The sequence below is a fragment of the Mustelus asterias genome, chromosome 21 (genome assembly GCF_964213995.1).
Source record: "Mustelus asterias chromosome 21, sMusAst1.hap1.1, whole genome shotgun sequence".
NCBI classification, from domain to species: domain Eukaryota; kingdom Metazoa; phylum Chordata; class Chondrichthyes; order Carcharhiniformes; family Triakidae; genus Mustelus; species Mustelus asterias.
In genome coordinates, this window is record NC_135821.1 from 6,316,933 (window position 1) to 6,338,904 (window position 21,972).

General features: G+C 47.4%; 1 protein-coding gene across 1 annotated transcript in view; it reads right to left on the reverse strand.

Moving 5' to 3' along the window:
- Nucleotides 1-14,050, reverse strand: part of LOC144509504 (arf-GAP with dual PH domain-containing protein 1-like) — a 43,854-nt gene extending 29,804 nt beyond the window's left edge. The window contains exon 1 of the mRNA XM_078238410.1: nt 13,655-14,050. Coding sequence (XP_078094536.1) covers nt 13,655-13,745 — 91 coding nt within the window. The 5' untranslated portion in view covers nt 13,746-14,050. The remainder of the gene's footprint in view (nt 1-13,654) is intronic.
- Nucleotides 14,051-21,972: the final 7,922 nt, after the last annotated feature.

Below are 21,972 nucleotides of genomic sequence, written 5' to 3' on the forward strand. Positions count from 1 at the left end.
CTGCAGTAGTTCTTCTGACCATCATGGCGCTGTGCCCAGAGGCGGAGGCGGGGGGGGAGAGTGCTGTCGGCCAATCTGATTGGCCGACGGCTCGCCAAGGCGTGACTTCCATCCCAGGGCGGACGGCCGAGCTGCTTACTGCCGATCGACGCTCGGTTGAGCAGGAGACGGCAGTGGGTCTGTCGTCCCCGCTCCTTCCCCTCCGACCCTCAGGATGGTGGGAGCCCAGCACTCGAACATCCAGGCCCAAGTTTACAACAGGTTCCCCAAACACAGGTGCCATACGGCAGTACAGCGAAGAATTCTTTGAAAAAAACAGAAGTCCACGGCAGTTCCTACTGCACCAACAGTGAAGGAATTTGAAAAACAAAGTTTGTAATATGGCAGCAGTCTATAAAATTATGAGAGGTGTAGATAGGGGTGACAGTCAGAATCTTTTCCTCCCAGAGTTGAAATGTCTAATACGAGGGGGCACGCGTTTAGAATCATAGAATCCCTACAGTGCTGATCGAGGCCGTTCGGCCTATCGAGTCTGCACCGACCACAATCCCACCCAGCCCCTATCCCCATAACCCCATGCATTTACCCTAGCTAGCCCCCCCCTGACACTAAGGGGTAATTTAACATGGCCAATCAACCTAACCACCTGTGGAGTGTGGGAGGAAACCGGAGCACCCGGAGGAAACCCACGCAGACACGGGGAGAACGTGCAGACTCCACACTGACAGTCTCCCAAGGCTGGAATCGAAGCCGGGTCCCCGGCGTTGTGAGGCAGCAGCGCTAACCACTGTGCCACCGCGCCCACCCTTGTTGATGGTGGGGTAATGTCGGGATGATTATTTTGCTTCCAATTTACATTGTGTCTGTCGTGGGAACAGTTAATGCAGCAGTCTGCGTCAAAAGCAGCAATGCTGACCATTGTGCCACCGTGCCACCCTTAAAGTGAGAGGGGCAAGTTTTTTCACACAGAGAGTAGTCTTGGTGTCTGGAACACGCTGCCAGGGGTGGTGGTGGAGGCAGATGCGATGGGGGGGTTTAAGGGGCTTTTAGATAAGCACATGAATATGTGAGGAATAGAGGGACATGGAGCAGGGGCAGGCAGAAGGGGTTAGTTTAATTTGGAGTCATGTTCGGCACAACATTGAGGGCCGAAGGGCCTGTCCCTGTGCTGTACTGTTCTATGTACAGTATCTGTGTTGTGAGGTACAGTACAGAATAGAATTCTCCCAAAAAAACGATGTCCGCAGAGTTCCTCAATTGGTATAAGGTACAGTAAAAGAAAACATAGTTTAAAAATGAAGTTTAATTTGGTACGGGGGGAAGGATACCTAAAAAGGCAGCAAAATAATAATGTCCCTCAATGTCCCTCAAGGACAACATGGTCACAAAAGCAGAAAATGCTGCAAAATCTCAGCATCTGTGGAGAGAGAATAGAGCCAACGTTTCGAGTCTGGATGACCCTTCGTCAGAGCTATGTCCTCTCTCCACAGACGCTGTCGGACCTGCTGAGATTTTCCAGCATTTTCTTCTTTCAGATTCCAGCATCCGCGGTATTTTCCTTTATCTTAAGGACGGTGGGCGGGCACGGTGGCACAGTGGTTAGCACTGCTGCCTCACAGCGCCAGGGACCCGGGTTCAATTCGCGGCTTGGGTCACTGTCTGTGTGGAGTTTACACGTTCTCCCCGTGTCTGCGTGGGTTTCCTCCGGGTGCTCCCGTTTCCTCCCACAGTCCACAGATGTGCAGGTTGGGTGGATTGGCCATGCTAAATTGACCCTAGTGTCAGGGGGATTAGCTAGGGTAAATGTGTGGGGTTACAGGAATAGAGATAAAATTAAAGTTTATTTATTAGTCACAAGTAGGCTTACATTAACACTGCAATGAAGTTCCTGTGAAAATCCCCTAGTCGCCACACTCTGGCTCCTGTTTGGCTACACTGAGGGAGAATTCAGCGTGGCCGATTCATCTAACCATCTGGGAGGGATCTGGGAGGGACTGCGGTCGGTGCAAACTCGATGGGCCGAATGGCCTCTATCTGCACTGTCGGGATTCTACGATTCTCAGCCTCAGAATAAAGGGAAGACCCATTGGAAATGAGATGAGGAGGAATTTCTTCAGCCAGAGGATGGTGAATCTGTGGAATTCATTGCCACAGAGGAGGTTGGGTCATTGAGTGTCTATAAGACAGAGATAGATAGGTTCTTGATTGGTAAGGGGGTCAAAGGTTACGGGGAAAAGGCGGGAGAATGGGGTTGAGAAACGTATCAGCCAATGATTAAATGGCAGAGCAGACTCGATGGGCCGAAAGGCCTAATTCTGCTCAGATGTCTTATGACATGTTTATCAAGTTGGCATTGAGTTGACCCTTGATGTCCCCTTAACTGCACAAGCCAGAATCCACACAGAATCTCTGGGTCCGATCGCAGAGAGACCTCAGCACGACTGCTCGCACGCTTTATAACACGGGGGAAAGCTGCACTTTCAGCTGAACCTTCAAATGAAACCACTTTGAAACGAGGCACTTATTACAGGCATTTACTGTAACTGACTAAGAAACTGTCTCCTGCCCATCAGCGAAAAGAATAAATGATTCGCTGTCATTCCTTTCTCACTTACAATAATTTAACATCAGATTACTTAGCTGTGGCGGATGTGACACTGAATAAAATGCTTAATAACCTCAATTTCAGCTGTGTGAATAAATCCATCTCAGGTTACCTACCACATATCAGGGGATATGCTTCAATGCATATGGTGAAACTAGCTGTGTCTCCAAGTGTTGTTCGATTGCTTTGGGAGCTTTTACCTTTTGATTTGATTTGATTTGATTTGATTTATTATTGTCACATATATTAGCATACAGTGAAAAATATTGTTTCTTGCGCGCTATACAGACAAAGCATACCGTTCAAAGGAAACGAGAGAGTGCAGAATGTAGTGTTACAGTCATAGCTAGGGTGTAGAGAAAGATCAAAGGTAGGTCCTTTCAACAGTCTGATGGCAGCAGGGAAGAAGCTGTTCTTGAGTCGGTTGGTACGTGACCTCAGACTTTTGTATCTTTTTTCCGAAGGAAGAAGGTGGAAGAGAGAATGTCCGGGGTGCGTGGGGTCCTTAATTATGCTGGCTGCTATGTCGAGGCAGCGGGAAGTGTAGACAGAGTCAATGGATGGGAGGCTGGTTTGCGTGATGGATTGGGCTACATTCCTGACCTTTTGTAGTTCCTTGCGGTCTTGGGCAGAGCAGGAGCCATACCAAGCTGTGATACAACCAGAAAGAATGCTTTCTATGGTGCATCTGTAAAATTTGGTGACAGTCGTAGCTGACATGCCAAACTTCCTTAGTCTTCTGAGAAATTAGAGGCGTTGGTGGGCTTTCTTAACTCTAGTGTCGGCATGGGGGGACCAGGACAGGTTGTTGGTGATCTGGACACCTAAAAACCTGAAGCTCTCGACCCTTTCTACTTAGCAATTTACATACGGGTTTGAGAGGAAACTACAAAAAAAACCCAATAAAATCTGGAAAACAGAAGCATTTGATGCCTAGCCCTTCTCCTATCTTGCCCAGAATGGAAACTCTACCTTGACATTGGAAACATAAAGGGTCTTGGGAATCCTAGCTCAGGATTAAGGTTAACTGGCAGGTTGAGTTGGTCATTAGGCAGACAAATGCAATGTTAGCATTCATGTTGAGAGGACTAGAATACAAAAGCAGGGATGTACTTCTGAGGCTGTATAAGGCTCTGGTCAGACCCCATTTGGAGTATTGTGAGCAATTTTGGGGCCCGTATCTAAGGAAGGATGTTCTGGCCTTGGAGAGGGTCCAGAGGAGGTTCACAAGAATGATCCCGGGTATCAAAAGCTTGACGTACGAGGAACGGTTGAGGACTCTGGGTCTGTACTCGGTGGAGTTTAGCAGGATGAGGGGGGATCTTATTGAAATTTACAGAATACTGAGAGGCCCTGGATAGAGTGGACGTGGGGAAGATGTTTCCATTATTCGGAGAGACTAGGATCCGGGGGCACGGCCTCAGAGTAAAGGGATGTCCCTTTAGAACCGAGATGAGGAGGAATTTCTTCAGCCAGAGGGTGGTGAATCTGTGGAATTCATTGCCACAGAGGAGGTTGGGTCATTGAGTGTATTTAAGACAGAGATAGATAGGTTCTTGATTGGTAAGGGGATCAAAGGTTACGGGGAAAAGGGCGGGAGAATGGGGTTGAGAAACTTATCAGCCATGATTGAATGGCAGAGCAGACTCGATGGGCCGAATGGCCTAATTCTGCTCCTATGTCCTATGGCATGTTTATCAAGTTGGCATTGAGTTGACCCTTGATGTCCTCTTAACCGCACCAGGCTCTTGCCCAGCCCCAGTCTTATTTGGTCCATCACAGGCGGCCATATCTTTGCATCCTGGAGCCTAAACTCTGGGATTCTCTCCCCAGTCCTCTCCACCACTTTCTCTCTCCTTCTCCTTTCAGACGCTCCTTACAACTCTTTGACCAATCCTTTGGTCACCTATCCCAATAGCCCCTCGTGTGGCTTGGTGACAGTCTGTGTTCGATCATTGCTGCTATGAAGCACCTTGGAATGGTTTCCCGACATTACAGGCACTACGTAAATGCAAGTTGCTGTCATCTGGCCAATTAGGTAGAACAAGTTCTCCGGGATTTGTTAATGCAGCGGTCAGGATTAAAGGCGCGCAGTAACATAAGAACATAAGAAATAGGAGCAGGAGTCGGCCATCTAGCCCCTCGAGCCTGCCCCGCCATTCAATAAGGTCATGGCTGATCTGAAGTGGATCAGTCCCACTTACCCACCTGATCCCCATAACCCCTAATTCCCTTACCGATCAGGAATCCATCTATCCGTGATTTAAACATATTCAGCGAGGTAGCCTCCACCACTTCAGTGGGCAGAGAATTCCAGAGATTCACCACCCTCTGAGAGAAGAAGTTCCTCCTCAACTCTGTCCTAAACCGACCCCCCTTTATTTTGAGGCTGTGCCCTCTAGTTCTAGCCTCCTTTCTAAGTGGAAAGAATCTCTCCACCTCTACCCTATCCAGCCCCTTCATTATCTTATAGGTCTCTATAAGATCCCCCCTCAGCCTTCTAAATTCCAACGGGTACAAACCCAATCTGCTCAGTCTCTCCTCATAATCAACACCCCTCATCTCTGGTATCAACCTGGTGAACCTTCTCTGCACTCCCTCCAAGGCCAATATATCCTTCCGCAAATAAGGGGACCAATACTGCACACAGTATTCCAGCTGCGGCCTCACCAATGCCCTGTACAGATGCAGCAAGACATCCCTGCTTTTATATTCTATCCCCCTCGCGATATAGGCCAACATCCCATTTGCCGCCTTGATCACCTGTTGCACCTGCAGACTGGGTTTTTGCGTCTCATGCACAAGGACCCCCAGGTCCCTCTGCACAGTAGCATGTTGTAATTTTTTTCCATTTAGATAATAATCCAATTTGCTATTATTTCCTCCAAAGTGAATAACCTCGCATTTGTCAACGTTATACTCCATCTGCCAGATCCTCGCCCACTCACTCAGCCTGTAACCTTGGAGGGTTTCGTAGGGCTGGAGGAGGTGGCAGAGAGAGGGAGGGGCAAAGCCGCAGAGAGATTTGAAAACATGGAGAGAATTTTAAGACTGAACGTAAGAACAGAAGAGGTGGAGGTGATGGCCTAGTTGGCCTTTATTGCAAGGTGACTTGGTACAGGAATAAACAAGTCTTGTTGCAATTGGAGAGAGCCCTGGTGAGACTGTACCTGGAGTATTGTGGACAGTTTTAGTCTCCTTACGTAAGGAAGGATGTACTGGCCATTGAGGGAGTGCATCAAATGTTCACCACACTGATTCCTGGAATGGCGGGATTGTCCTGTGAGAAGGGACTGAGGTGACTGGGCCTCTATTCTCTAGAGCTTAGAAGAATGAGAGGTGATCTCAATTAAGTGTAAGTTCTTACAGAGCTTGACAGGGTAGATGGAGGAAGGATGTACTAGAACCAGGGGACAAAGTCTCAGAGTAAGAGGTCAGCCATTTAGGACCGAGATCATGAGGAATCTCTTCAGTCTGGTGAAGGTGAAGGCCATTTTCCCTCACTGTCCCCAAATCCCTCGATAGCTTTATTATTTAGAAATCTATCGGTATCTGTCTTGGCTCAATGACTGAGCCTCCACACCCCTCTGGGCCAGAGAATTCCAAAGATTCAGCACCCTCAGCTAATGTTCTGGGGACCCTGGGTTCGAATCCCGCCACGGCAGGTGGTGGAATTTGAATTCAATTTTTAAAAATCTGGAATTAAGAATCTACTGATGACCATGAAACCATTGTCGATTGTCGGAAAAACCCATCTGGTTCACTAATGTCCTTTGGGGAAGGAAATCTGCCGTCCTTACCCGGTCTGGCCTACATGTGACTTCAGAGCCACAGAAATGTGGTTGACTCCCAACTGCCCTCCAAGGGCAACTAGGGATGGGCAATAAATACTTGCCAATCAGCGACGTCCATGTCCCACGAATGAATAAAAATAAATAAAATCATATATTGTTTTTCGACTTTCCTTGCCAAAATGGACAACTTCATATTTTCTCACAGTTGGTCATATTTTTGCCCACTTACTTAACCAAACTTTTTCCTTTACAGTCGGTTTGTGATCTCTTCAGGACTTGCTTCCCTACCTGTCTTTGTATCATTAGCAGACTTGGCTACAATGCATTCAGTTCCTTCATCCAGGTCTTTAATATTAATTGTAAATAGTGGAGGCTTCAGCACTGATTCCATTGCACTTCACTAGTAACAGTTTACCAACCTCAAGGTGATCCATTTACCCAGACGCCCTATTTTCTATTAGTTAGTTAATCCATTACCCATGCTAATATATTATCCCTAATGCTATCAGCCCTTGTTTCGCACTGTAGCCTTATGTGACACCTTCGTGAATGTCTTTTGGACATCCAGGTATACTACATCTACAGGTTCCCCGTTATCTGCCCTGCTTGTTACAACCGCAATTTGCCAAATGCAATTTCCCTTTCCCAAAACCACTTTACCTGATTGTATTGTGATCTTTCTAAATATCCTGCTATTCCTACCTTGGTTTGCGGCATTTTCCCAACGGCAAGATGTAAGACCAACTGCCCCATAGTTCCCTGTTTTCTGTCTCCCTCCTTTCTTCCCATCCCAATCCACTGGGGTGTTCCCAGGATCTAGGGAATTTTGGAAAATTACATCCCACTGGGTGGGATTTCCCAGCCACACTCGCACCAAGACATGAAAATCCTGCCCGAGGTCAGTGGACCTTTGCAGGGTTCGCCCCCCCACCCTGCCTGCTATGATTCCCGTGACAGGTGGAATGGGAAAATTTCACCCACTATCACTGCAGTCACTTCTTTTCAGGCACAAGGGTGCAGGTTATTAGCTCCAGGGGATTTGCCAGTCTTTAGATAGGGCGTTGGGGTGAGTTACAGAACAAAGAGATCTAGGGGTACATGTTCATAGCTCCTTGAAAGTGGAGTCACAGGTGGACAGAGTGGTGAAGAAGGCATTCGGCATGCTTGGTTTCATTGGTCAGAACATTGAATACAGGAGTTGGGACGTCTTGTTGAAGTTGTACAAGACATTGGTAAGACCACACTTGGAATACTGTGTACAGTTCTGGTCACCCTATTACAGAAAGGATATTATTAAACTAGAAAGAGTACAGAAGAGATTTACTAGGATGCTACCGGGACTTGATGGTTTGAGTTTTAAGGAGAGGCTGGATAGACTGGACATTTTTCTCTGGAGCTTGGAAGGCTGAGGAGTGATCTTATAGAGGTCTATAAAATAATGAGGGGCAAAAATCAGCTAGATAGTCAATATCTTTTCCCAAAGGTAGGGGAGTCTAAAACTAGAGGGCATAGGTTTGAGGTGAGAGGGGAGAGATACAAAAGTGTCCAGAGGGGCAATTTTTTCTCTCAGAGGGTGGTGAGTGTCTGGAACAAGCTGCCAGTGGTAGTAGTAGAGGCGGGTACAATTTTGCCTTTTAAAAAGCATTTAGACAGTTACATGGGTAAGATGGGTATAGAGGGAAATGGACCAAACACGGGCAATTGGGATTAGCTTAGGAGTTTAAAAGAAAGGGCGGCATGGACAAGTTGGGTCAAAGGGCCTGTTTCCATGCTGTAAACCTCTATGACTCTATGAGTCTTTAATCCAACCAGTTTGCTGAGTAATTTTTCCCAAGTGATCGGAATTATTTTAAGTTCCCCTCTTCCCATTTGCCTCTTGATTTTCTAATATTATTGAGATGCTTCAAATGTCTTCTACTGTGAAGGCAGATATCAAATACTCTCTGCCAATTGCTAGTGTCCCAGTATTAACTCCCTCATCTGATCCTATGAGTGTACCAATGGGACAATTGACTCAGTGATGTAACAGAAAGTAACTCAGTACTCTGCTCTGGTAAATAAACCACTCGATATGTCTAATTATCCCAAAGTCTTAACTCCTGCCAATTTTAACCAAAGCAACTGGAGATACTGGTCTTAGAACAAAGAACAGCACAGGTACAGGCCCTTCGGCCCTCCAAGCCTGCACTGACCATGATGCCTGCCTAATCTAAAACCGTATGCACTTACGGAGTCCGTATCCTTCAATTCCCATCCTATTGGTGGGTGCCTGGAACTCGCTGTCGGGGGAGGTAGTGAAAGCAGAAACGATAGTGAGTTTTAAGGGGCGTCTGGATAAATACATGAATAGGATGGGAATAGAGGGGTACGATCCCTGGAAGGGTAGGGGGCTTTAGTTCAGTCATGCAGCATGATTGGTGCAGGCTTGGAGGGCTGAAGGGCCTGTTCCTGTGCTGTAATTTTCATAGAAAGAAATCATAGAAACCCTACAGTGCAGAAGGAGGCCATTCGGCCCATCGAGTCTGCACCGATCACAATCCCACCCAGGCCCTACCCCCACATATTTACCCGCTAATCCCTCTAACCTATGCATCTCAGGACTCTAAGGGGCAATTTTTAACCTGGCCAATCAACCTAACCCGCACATCTTTGGACTGTGGGAGGAAACCGGAGCACCCGGAGGAAACCCACGCAGACACGAGGAGAATGTGCAAACTCCACACAGACAGTGACCCAAGCTGGAAATCGAACCCAGGTCCCTGGAGCTGTGAAGCAGCAGTGCTAACCACTGTGCTACCGTGCCGCAATTTTCTTTGTTCTTTGTTCTTTATTCATGTATTTGTCTAGTTTCCCCTTAAATGTCGCTCTCGTACCTGCTCCCACCACCTCCCCAGGCAGCGCGTTCCAGACATTCACCACCCTCTGTGTAAAAAACTTGCCTCACACATCTCCTCTAAACTTTTCCCCATGCACCTTAAACCTATGTCCCCTAGTACTTGACTTTTCTACCCTAAGAAAGAGCATCTGACTATCCGCTCTGTCCATGCCACTCGTAATCTTGTAAACCTCTATCAGGTCTTGTCCTCTTTAGAGAGAATGAGGTTACGAGGGGATTTAATGGAGGTGTTTAAAATTATGAGGGGTGCTGATGGGATAAATAAGTGGACGCTGCTACCAAAACACAAGGCTTGAAGGCGATTGGTTGAAGAACCAGGGAGTGAGATGAGGGAAACTTCTTTTTACACAGCGAGTTGTTGTGGTCTAGAAGGCGCTGCCCAAAAGGGCGGTGGAATCTAATTCAATAATAACATTCAAAAGGCAGAATTGGAAAAATCCTGAACAAGAGATCGAGAACCAGAGGGCAGAGTCTCAGAGTGAGGGGGTCACACATTGAGGACAGAGATGAGGAGGAATTTCTTCTCTCAGAGGGGGGTGAATCTGTGGAATTCTCTCCCGCAGAGGGCTGTGGAGGCCGGGTCATTAAATATGTTCAAGGCTGAGAGAGACAGATTTTTAATCAGTAAGGGAATCGAGTGTTATGGGGATAAAAATATAAAAAAAGTTTATTTATTAGTGTCACAAGTAGGCTTACATTAACGCTGCAATGAAGTTACTGTGAAAATCCCCCGTTGCCCCCGGGTTTGATTCCCGGGGTTGTGTCACTGTCTGTGTGGAGTCTGCATGTTCTCCCCGCGTCTGCATGGGTTTCCTCCGGTTGCTCCGGTTTCCTCCCACACTCCAAAAAGGTGTTGTGGAATTGTACGAACTAAGCAGTAGCATGCTGGGAAAATTGGTCAACTATCTGTTACAACATAAAGAACGGCTGACCAAAGCTATTTCAAAATGCCAGACCCCTGTAAGAGTTAATAAGGCTGTATGAGTAAATAAAACAAGATAAGGTCAGGGAGGAAGGAGTCACCGACCTTCTTCTGTTCCATCAAAGGACAAGATAAAGGTATGAATAATGAGACAAAGAGTTCTAGGAGGTCAGCAAGTTAAAACCTGATTATTGATATTGCTCACGATTCTATTACTAATCGAATTCCTGAATATGCTCTGGTCACGAAAACTGATAATAATTATGTATAAATACTGAACCGTTTCTCTGTGTAATTGCGGACTTGGTGGAGGAATCAGCAGCTGTATCAACTGCTCTCTGACCTCAAGTCTCAGCCATATACTGCATGCAGAGCTTCGTTATTAAATGCTTGTTATTTTGATGAGAACGAATTTGTAAAGTCTGTCTTTTACAAGTAATTAGCAGGAAAAAAGTTACACTTCAACAGTGTGGGTTAGGTGCATCGGTCATGCTAAATTGCTCCTTAGTGTTAGGGGGGTGTCAGGGGGATTAGCAGGGTAAATATGTGGGGTTGCGTGGGTAGGGCCTGGGTGGGATTGTGGTCGGTACAGACTCGATGGGCTGAACGACCTCCTTCTGCCCTGTAGGGATTCTCTGAGTATTGTGTGCAGTTTTGGTGTCCTTATCTGAGGAAGGATGTCCTTGCTCTAGAGGGAGCGCAGCGAAGTTTTACCAGGCTGATCCCTGGGGTGGCAGGTCTGTCATGTGAGGAGTGATTAAGTCGGTTAGGATTATATTCACTGGAGTTTAGAAGAGTGAGAGGGAATCTCATAGAAACTTATAAAATTCTAACAGGGTTAGACAGGGTAGATTCAGAAAGAATGTTCCCGATGGTGGGGGGTGTCCAGAACTAGGGGTCATAGTTTGAGGATAAGGGGTAAACCTTTTAGGACTGAGGTGAGGAGAAATTTCTTCACCCAGAGAGCGGTGAATGTATGGAATTCACTCCCACAGAAAGTAGTTGAGGCCAAAATGTGTGATTTCAAGAAGAAATTAAATATAGCTCTTGGGGCTAAAGGGATCGAGGGATTCAGCCATGATCTTATTGAATGGCGGGGCAGGCTCGAGGGGCTAGATGGCCTACTCCTGCTCCTATTTCTTATGTTCTTTATGTTCTTATATGGGGGGGAAGGGGGGGATCATGATATTGAATTTGATGATCAGCCATGATCAAAATGAATGGCGGAGCAGGCTCGAAGGGCCGAATGGCCTCCTCCTGCTTCTAGTTTCTGTGTCTCTACATCAGATCAGTCCTGATATCATTGACTGGCGATGGGCTGAATGGTCTCCTTCTGCTTCTACATCTTCTGGTCTTCCGTGAATGAAACAGTGGAACTGGTTGGAAAGTCCTTCAAACAAGCTGACACAGGCACAGTCACGTCCCCCTGTGTCGTACAACCCTAACTTCTCCGGACTGACCCTGGCCCAAGTCCCATCAGTGTATGAAGCAGCCACCCAAAGACCTCAGGAATGCCCCTTACAGCCAACGTGGGTATTTTAAAAAAATCTAAAACTGCAATTGCTGGGTTTTCTCTGTAAGATTCACCAGCCAATGTGTACACAGCAAGCTCCCACACCAGCCGATGGACCAGAGGTTGAGTGCGTGCTTTTTTAGAAATTTAGGTTAAGGGAAAAATGTTGGCCATGACATCTGGGAGGACTCTCTCGCTCATCTCCGAATCATCCCACACAGTCTTTACTTCCACCATGAGAGGTGGCCACTGCTCGACACTGCACTAGAAAGCTGACACTTCTGGCAGTGCGGCACTCCCTCTGTACTGGGATTAATGCGCTCAAGTCTCGGGAATGGAGGCTGGAGATTTGATTTGATTTGATTTATTATTATCACATATATTAGTATAGAGTGAAAGTATCGTTTCTTGCGCACTATACATACAAAGCATACCGTTCATAGAGAAGGAAAAGAGAGGGTGCAGAATGTAGTGTTACAGTCATAGCTAGGGTGTAGAGAAAGATCAACTTAATGCGAGGTAGGTCCATTCAAACGTCTGACAGCAGCAGGGAAGAAGCTGCTCTTGAGACGGTTGGTACGTGACCTCAGGCTTTTGTATCCTTTTCCCGACGGAAGAAGGTGGAAGAGAGAATGTCCGGGGTGCGTGGGGTTCTTAATTATGCTGGCTGCTTTGCCGAGGCAGCGGGAAGTGTAGACAGAGTCAGTGGATGGGAGGCTGGTTTGCGTGATGGATTGGGCTACATTCGTGACCCTTTGGCGGCACGGTGGTTAGCATTGCTGCCTCACAGCGCCAGGGATCCAGGTTCAATTCTGGCCTTGGGTCACTGTCTGCGTGGAGTTTGCACATTCTCCCCGTGTCTGCATGGGTTTCCTCCGGGTGCTCCGGTTTCCTCCCACACTCCAAAGGTATGCACGTTAGGTGGATTGGCCATGCTAAATTGCCCCTTAGTGTCCAAAGATGAGTAGGTTAGGTGGATTGGCCATGCTAAATTGCCCCTTAGTGTCCAAAGATGTGTAGGCTAGGTGGATTGGCCATGCTAAATTGCCCCTTAGTGACCAAAGATAAGTAGGTTAGGTGGACTGGCCATGCTAAATTGTCCCTTAGTATCCAAAGATGTGCAGGTTAGGTGGATTGGCCATGCTAAATTATCCCAGTGTCCAAAGATGTGTAGGTTAGGGGGATTGGCCATGCTAAATTGCCCCTTAGTGTCCAAAGATGTGTAGGTTAGGGGGATTGGCCATGCTAAATTGTCCCTTAGTGTCCAAAGATTTGTAGGTTAGATGGATTGGCCATGCTAAATTGCCCCTTAGTGTCCCAAAGATTAGGGAGATTAACAAGAAAAATGTGTGAAGATTGGGGGTTGGGGTTAGGGCTTGGGTAAGATGCTCTGTCGGGGGAGTTGGTGTAGACTTGATGGGCCGAGCGGTCTTCTTCTGCACTGTAATGATTCCATGTGTAGGTTGGGTGGATTGGCCATGGGAAACGCATGGGGTTACGGGGATAGGGAGAGTCAAATGCTCTCTCAGAGAGTCGGTACAGAATCGATGGGCCGAATGGTCGCCTTCTGCACTGTAGGGATTCTACAGTAAGAAGTTTAACAACACCAGGTTAAAGTCCAACAGGTTTATTTGGTAGCAAAAGCCACAGGCTTCCGGAGCCTTAAGCTCCTTCTCTGGACTTCTCACCTGAAGAAGGGGCTTAAGGCTCCGAAAGCTTGTGTGGCTTTTGCTACCAAATAAACCTGTTGGACTTTAACCTGGTGTTGTCAAACTTCTTACTGGGATTCTACAGTCACAGGGGAAAACTAACCTTCTTAATAAACTCTGTAGCAATGTGCTTTGTATCTGACCCAGAGAGACACAGAGAGAACTTTGTAACTCCTCCGCTCTCCAAAACAGGTAAAAGTTAAGGTGGGACTCACCTGGCAGTTGACAATCCGCACAGATCCCATTCCCAAACTTCTGCACCACATCTTTGAGAGCTCTGAAAATTCTTTCCTTTTCAGCTGACATACCTTCTCAATTTGCAAAGACAAAGCTAAGATCAAAGGAGTTCTTTTTTTTCTCTGTGAGTGGAAACTCGCTGTCGTGATCTGGAGTGGAGACACAGACAGGAGTGGGTGCCCGGACTGCAGACACTTCTTCTGATCCCGTTTTCTCCCCCCTCCTCTTCTGGGATTCAGGATCTTACCCCCAGCACAGGGACAGGCCAGTGACCCTGTTCTCCCTCCTGGGGTGCAGTTTTTAAAAAAAAAACTGGGATTGTAGGAAGTTGGCAGGCGAGGTGAGTGAGACACACAGACACCAAAGCCCTTTCCGCATTCCCCACTCGCACACAGTCAGTGTTGGGCTCGCCACTTGTAACAGCGCAGAGTGGCCCAGCGTCGCCTCCCCGCGGCTGATGCTTGTACAGCAGCTACCTGCGCCCAAAAAAAAACCCCCCAAGCAATGAAAGGGACAAAACTCTGCTGGCAATACTCAGCAGGACATTAACACAGAGAAAGAAACAAGAGGTATTTTCTTCCATTCTACAAAGTGTTTTTGGAGTGGAGCTTTCTTCCATTGATGAATTTATGCCAAATTAAATGGATTAAAAAGTTTATCCCTTTTTCGGGGAGGTGGTGGTGGTGGGGTGCATCTGGAGCTTCTGGGCACAGATTTTTTAAAAATACTCTTTAAAGTTAGAAGGCCAAATTATATATCCTTAAAGTTACAAAGCCAATGCTCAGAGTTTAAAGTTTATTCAAAGTTTATTTCTTAGTGTCACAAGTAGGCTTACATTAACACTGCAATAAAGTTACTGGGAAAATCCCCTAGTTGCCACCCTTGGGCTCCTGTTTGGGGACATTTGATTTGATTTTGATTTGATTTATTATTGTCACATGTATTAGTATATAGTGAAAAGTATTGTTTCTTGCGCGCTATACAGACAAAGCATGCCGTTCATAGAGAAGGAAAGGAGAGAGTGCAGAATGTAGTGTTACAGTCATAGCTAGGGTGTAGGGAAAGATCAACTTAATCCAAGGTAGGTCCATTCAAAAGTCTGATGGCAGCAGGGAAGAAGCTGTTCTTGAGTCGGTTGGTAAGTGACCTCAGACTTTTGTAACTTTTCCCCGACGGAAGAAGGTGGAAGAGAGAATGTCCGGGGTGCGTGGTGTCATTGATTATGCTGGCTGCTTTTCCGAGGCAGCGGGAAGTGTAGACAGAGTCAATGGATGGGAGGCTGGTTTGCATAATGGATAGGGCTACATTCACGACCTTTTGTAGTTTCTTGCGGTCTTGGGCAGAGCAGGAGCCATACCAAGCTGTGATACAACCAGAAAGAATGCTTTCTATGGTGCATCTGTAAAAGTTGGTGAGAGTCGTAGCTGACATGTCAAATTTCCTTCGTCTTCTGAGAAAGTAGAGATGTTGGTAGGCCTTCTGAACTATAGTGTCAGCATGGGGGCACCAGGACAGGTTGTTGGTGATCTGGACACCTAAAAACCTGAAGCTCTCGACCATTTTTACTTTGCCCCCATTGATGTAGACAGGGGCATGTTCTCCACTATGCTTCCTGAAGTTGCTGACTATGATTAATGCTGCAATGAAGTTACTGTGAAAATTCCCTAGTTGCCACACTCCGGCGTCTGTTCGGGTGCACTGAGGGAGAATTTTTAGCATGGCCAATGCACTAACCAGCATGCCTTTGGGACTTGACGGAGGTAACCGGACACCTGGAGGAAACCCATGCAGACACGGGGAGAACATGCAAATTCTGCACAGACAGTAACCCAAGCCGGGAATCGAACCCAGGTCCTTGGCGTTGTGAGGCAGCAGTGCTAACCAACTGGGCAAACTCAAATTCATCTCCTCGTCTGCTCCCAAAACCAAATTCAAATCTCTATTGGGGCTAAAGGAATGAAGGGATGGGGGAAAGGGGGGGATCAGGATGTTGAATCTGATGATCAGCCATGATCATAATGAATGGTGGAACAGGCACGAAGGGCCGAATGGCCTCCTCCTGCTTCCAGTTTCTCTGTTTCCAATTGAATCCAATTCATAGTCCCCACAAGAGAGACAGACAATCGTGGGCGGAATTTGTCGGCCGTTCCCGCTGGCCGGATTTTCCAGTCCCGCTGCACTGAACGGAGCTTTGGCTGACCGCCAGATTCTCCGTCCCCGCTTGCAGCGGCAGCGGGGGTGTGAACGGCCAGTACGTTTGCGCCCAAGATCCAAGCTGACAGGATGAGGCTTTGCATCCCATCATGGGCTTGATCTGACGCTTGATCTTAGCCAAAAGGTTGCTGTGCACAGATTGTCGACACCATCTCGTACCCCCCACCAGCCACTAATTAAGCTTGTAGTTGTTCTCACTAATAGTTGTTCTCACTGGAAAGACGGAGGATGAGGGGTGACCTAATAGAGGTGTATAAAATTATGAAAGGCATAGTTAGGGTGAACGGTGGGAAGCTTTTTCCCAGGTCGGTGGTGACGTTCACGAGGGGTCATAGGTTCAAGGTGAGGGGGGGGGGAGGTTTAACACGGATATCAGAAGGACGTATTTTACACAGAGGGTGGTGGGGGCCTGGAATGCGCTGCCGGGCAAGGTGGTGGAGGCGGACACACTGGGAACATTTAAGACTTATCTAGACAGCCACATGAACGGAGTGGGAATGGAGGGATACAAAAGAATGGTCTAGTTTGGACCAGGGAGCGGCGCGGGCTTGGAGGGCCGAAGGGCCTGTTCCTGTGCTTTATTGTTCTTAGTTCTTTGTTCAAAAAGACTTAATCAGCACCCAGAAAGCTTAATGTTAACTTTTAACTGACACCGGCTTTGTAAGATCCAATCTTTCAAAAAATGGAATTTAAATTCACCAACTGCCATGGTATCAGTTGAATGACGTAACAACTGGACTTTAAGAAAGAACTAACCACTTGGTAGCACATGGTGACACAGTGGTTAACACTGCTGCCTCACAGCGCCAGGGACCCGGGTTCAATTCCCGGCTTGGGCCACTGTCCGTGTGGAGTCTGCACGTTCTCCCCGTGTCTGCGTGGGTTTCCTCCGGGTGCTCCGGTTTCCTCTCACAGTCTGAAAGACGTGCTAGCTAGGTCGATTGGCCAGTCTAAATTCTCCCTCAGTCTCTGTCAACACTTCCCGCTGCCTCGGGAAAAGCAGGCAGCATAATCAAGGACCCCACGCACCCCGGACATTCTCTCTTCCACCTTCTTCCATCAGGAAATAGATACAAAAGTCTGAAGTCAGGTACCAACCTTATCAAGAACAGCTTCTTCCCTGCTGCCATCAGACTTTTGAATGGACCTATCATATATTAAGCTGATCTTTCTCTACACCCTAGCTATGACTGTAACACTATATTCTGCACTCTCTCGTTTCCTTCTCTATGAACGGTATGCTTTGCTTGTATAGTGCGCAAGAAACAATACTTTTCACTGTATACTAATACATGTGACAATAATAAATCAAATCAAATCAAATGTACCCAAACAGGCGCCGGAGTATGGTGATTAGAGGATTTTCACAGTAACCATAAGACCATAAGACATAGGAACAGAATAAGGCCACTCGGCCCATCGAGTCTGCTCCGCCATTCAATCATGGCTGATATTTTTCTCATCCCCATTCTCCTGCCTTTTCCCCCATAACCCCTGATCCCCTTATTAATCAAGGCTTAACTTCATTGCAGTGTTAATGTAAGCCTACTTGTGACACTAAATAAATAAACTTTTCAGGACTTGAGTGTTGCGGGGAAAAAAAGAGACGTCCTGTCGAAGCTTTTCACCTCGCATTCATCAGTTTGGATGCACAAGAAAACCAAATCTCAAAGAGAATGGCAGTTTATGCTACATGAGAAGAGGGGGCGATTGGTTGGCGAGTGGACTGTGATTGGTGGCGGTGTTGTCGTGGAAAATGCACCAGGGAACAGTTAACTGCCAAGCCTTTGTTTAAATTCAAATCAGGCAAGTCGACTCTGGTCAAGGCATTAGCATGCAGAATGAACCAGAAAATGGTTGTGCACCCCAAAAGGCTTAACGTGTGATTATGTTCTTCCTGTTTGCCAATTACAGGGCCACGTGTGTGAACGTATGTAGCTTTAGCACAGATAAGCTGCGCTGTGAGCCCACCTGATCATCTCAGATTGGTTGTCTGTGTGATTCTTAGCACAATCAGGATTGTTTAGTAAGTGTTGCCCAATGGTGGAATCACATCTAATGTTGGACACTGTGTCCTGGATTTTGCCAGCAGGAGCTGGTTGAGTACGGTCAGTACTTTGACCATTGTAAACAGATGAATAGAATAGAATCCCTACAGTACAGAAGGAGGCCATTCGGCCCATCGAGTCTGCACCGACCACAATCCCACCTAGCCCCCATTCCCCGCAACGCCACATACCTACCCTGCCAATCCCCATGACACCAGGGTCAATTTATCATGGCCAATCTAGCTCACCCGCACATCTTTCGGACTGTGGGAGGAAACTGGAGCACCCGGAGGAAACCCACGCAGACGCGGGGAGAACGTGCAGACTCCGCACAGACAGTGACCCGAGGCTGGAATTGAACCCGGGTCCCTGGCGCTGTGAGGCAGCAGTGCTAACCGCTGTGCCACCGTGCCGCCCAAGTGCTGTTTGATATTATCCACTAGTACAGCTGATATAACTGGCACCACGCCAGCATTGAAATTCATGGAGCACGTTGCTCATTAATGTGATCGGCGGAAGGTCTTTTAGACTTGATGGCAGCATCCTGTTTGCGGCGAATGGCACTCGCGTGACTCCTGCATAGCAACAGTGTGAAACAGTTGCTCACTTTTCATCATTTTTGAGACACTTTACGATCTGAGGTGGATTGGGGTACATTTCCGGACTGTAAGTGGCAGCTTTAAGCCCATTTGTGAGTTTGCATGATACACAGCGAGCAATGAGTTGATCGGAGTTGGTCGTTATCCCATAGGCTAGCTTTGATGTGCTTTATTTCAACACAGTGGACAAATGGCTTCCATCCTTTTTACCCTGTTAACGCCAAGGCCGGTTGTGTCTTGCTGTAGGAATCCCACTGCTTATAGTGACCAGGAAAGGTAGACAGTCTGGAGATGACCCCGTGGCTGATTTATCAACCCAACTCATTAAGAAAAGGGAACTTGTCTGATTGCAATTGTCTGTGGCTTCCTTGCGGTGGCATTGGAGGCAGCACAGAGGAGGTTCACCAGATTGATTCCGGGGATGAAAGGGTTGAGGAGAGATTAATCAGTTTGGGCTTGTACTCGCTGGAGTTTAGAAGGACGAGAGGGGATCTGATCGAGGGATATAAAATACTAAATTCCAGCCCCCACTGGTGGGGCATTCTAGGACGAGAGGTTCACGGTCTACGGATAAGTGGTAGCAAATTTAAAACAGAGCTGAGGAGAAACTACTTCTCCCAAAGCGTTGTGAATCTGTGGAATTCGCTACCCCAAAGTGCGGTGGATGCTGGGACAGTGACTACATTTGAGGAGGGGTTAGACAGATTTTTAATTGGTAATGGGTTGAAGGGTTATGGGGAGAAAGCAGGATTAGGCTATTGAGTTGGGCGATCAGCCATGATCGTGACGAATGGGGGAGCAGGCTCGAAGGGCCGAATGGCCTCCTCCTGCTCCTATCTTCTCTGTTTCTATAATGGCTGGATTATTACTTCTTTTTACAGACACGTGGGCTGAGGAGACACTGTGGCGCAGGGCACCAAGTAGAGGCTCAAGTCTCTGGAGAGGGGATTAACCTCCACCACCTTCTGATGGAGACCAGAGCGATGACGTGACACCGTAGTGACCCTGTGTGGGCGGGATTTTACAGCTTTGCTTGTCCCAAAAACCGTAAAATCCCGGCCGACGCACCTTCCCATTGCCTGCCCCTCGCCCGCTCCGATTCCCGTGGCGGGCGGGACGATAAAATTCCGGACTCGGCCCCCTCCCTCGGGTAACTCCACTGAACGAGACCTCCAACGCTGATCTGTTTATTTTGTTGACGTTTCCTTCAGAGTTTCTGCAGTCACTCCCCCGCCCCCACTCCCCCCCCCCCCCTCCTCTCCTTCCCCCCACACATCTGTCCATCAAGAGCGAGGCTTTTGGAATATTGACACCGACGTAATGACTTTATAATGGGATTTGTCTCTTTTGCATTGTCAGTCTTGAGATCTGATTTCACCAAGGAACCTGGGCTGTGATTTAATGTGAGAATTTGTCAGAGCTGAATTGGATATCTAAATGAAATTCAAAATGAGTTTCTCTTTCTCTGTTAAAAGATACACGGTGCACTGGTCCCAGACCAGCTGAGCACCTCCAATTTATTTCCAAACCATATCTTGGAGCCAGTAGTCATCTTTGTGAGGTTTGTGGCATAAAGTGTTTTTGTACGGCTTGACGCTCAACATGACATTCCATTTTGCGTGGGTAAATTGGTCTGATTCCCCTGTCTGATAATTCTGCTCGAAAAATAATAAGCCCTGTATTTTAGATCAATTGACTGCTTCTGACTCTTAAGGAACGTGTTACGATTGGAGAAGATATTCATTGGATCTTTGACAGGCACATTCCGCCTCTCAGAGACCCGGGAGGGAGGCGCAGTTGGAGGCCACTGAGTAATGTTATTCTTTGAGCACTCGATACATTTCATCACTTCACTAATTTGATTTCAGCCGTGGCTGGGTGGGTTGCCAATGAGTCAGAGGTTTGTGGGTTCGAGATCCACTCCAGCACATGATTCTAGTCCGATATCTCCTGTACAGTACAGTATCGAGGGGGAGCTGTCTGTCAGTGGTGCTGCCTTTCACTGAACATTGAATTTCTTTTTATTCATTCGTGGGACATGGGTGTCGCTGGCTGGGCCCAGCATTTATTGCCCATCCCTAGTTGCCCCTTGAGAAGGTGGGGGTGAGCTGCCTTCTCGAATCGCTGCAGTCCACGTGCTGTGGGTTGACCCACAATGCCGTTAGGGAGGGAATTCCAGGATTTTGACCCAGCGACTGCAAAGGAACAGCCGATATATTTCCAAGTCAGGATGATTTGATCTGAGTTGATTTGATTTATTATTGTCACATGTATTAACATACAGTGAAAAATATTGTTTCTTGCATACTATACAGACAAAGCATACCGTTCATAGAGAAGGAAAGGAGAGAGTACAGAATGTAGTGTTACAGTCATAGCTAGAGTGTAGAGAAAGATCAACTTAATATAAGGTAAGTCCATTCAAAAGTCTGACAGCAGCAGGGAAGAAGCTGCTCTTGATTTGGTTGGTACGTGACCTCAGACTTTTGTACCTTTCTCCCGTCGGAAGAAGGTGGAAGAGAGAATGTCCGGGGTGCGTGGGGGTCCTTAATTATGCTGGCTGCTTTTCCGAGGCAGCAGGAAGTGTAGACAGAGTCAATGGATGGAAGGCTGGTTTGCGTGATGGATTGGGCTACATTCACGACCTTTTGTAGTTTCTTGCGGTCTTGGGCAGAGCAGGAGCCCATACCAAGCTGTGATACAACCAGAAAGAATGCTTTCTATGGTGCATCTGTAAAAGTTGGTGACAGTCATAGCTGACATGTCAGGTTTCCTTAGTCTTCTGAGAAAGTAGAGGCATTGGTGGGCTTTCTTAACTATAGTGTTGGCATGGGATGGTGAGTGGCTTGGAGGAGAACTTGCAGGTGGTGGCGTTCCCATGTATCTGCTGCCCTTGTCCTTCTAGATGGAAGTGGTCGTGGGTTTGGAAGGTGCTGCCTCAGGATCTTTGGTGAATTGCTGCAGTGCATCTTGTAGATAGTTCACACTGCTGCTACTGAGCATCGGTGAAAGAAAGAACAAAGAACAATACAGCACAGGAACAGGCCCTTCGGCCCTCCAAGCCCGTGCCGCTCCCTGGTCCAAACTAGACCATTCTTTTGTATCCCTCCATTCCCACTCCGTTCATGTGGCTGTCTAGATAAGTCTTAAACGTTCCCAGTGTGTCCGCCTCCACCACCTTGCCTGGCAGCGCATTCCAGGCCCCCACCACCCTCTGTGTAAAATATGTCCTTCTGATATCTGTGTTAAACCTCCCCCCCTTCACCTTGAACCTATGACCCCTCGTGAACGTCACCACCGACCTGGGGAAAAGCTTCCCACCGTTCACCCTATCTATGCCTTTCATAATTTTATACACCTCTATTAAGTCTCCCCTCATCCTCCGTCTTTCCAGGGAGAACAACCCCAGTTTACCCAATCTCTCCTCATAACTAA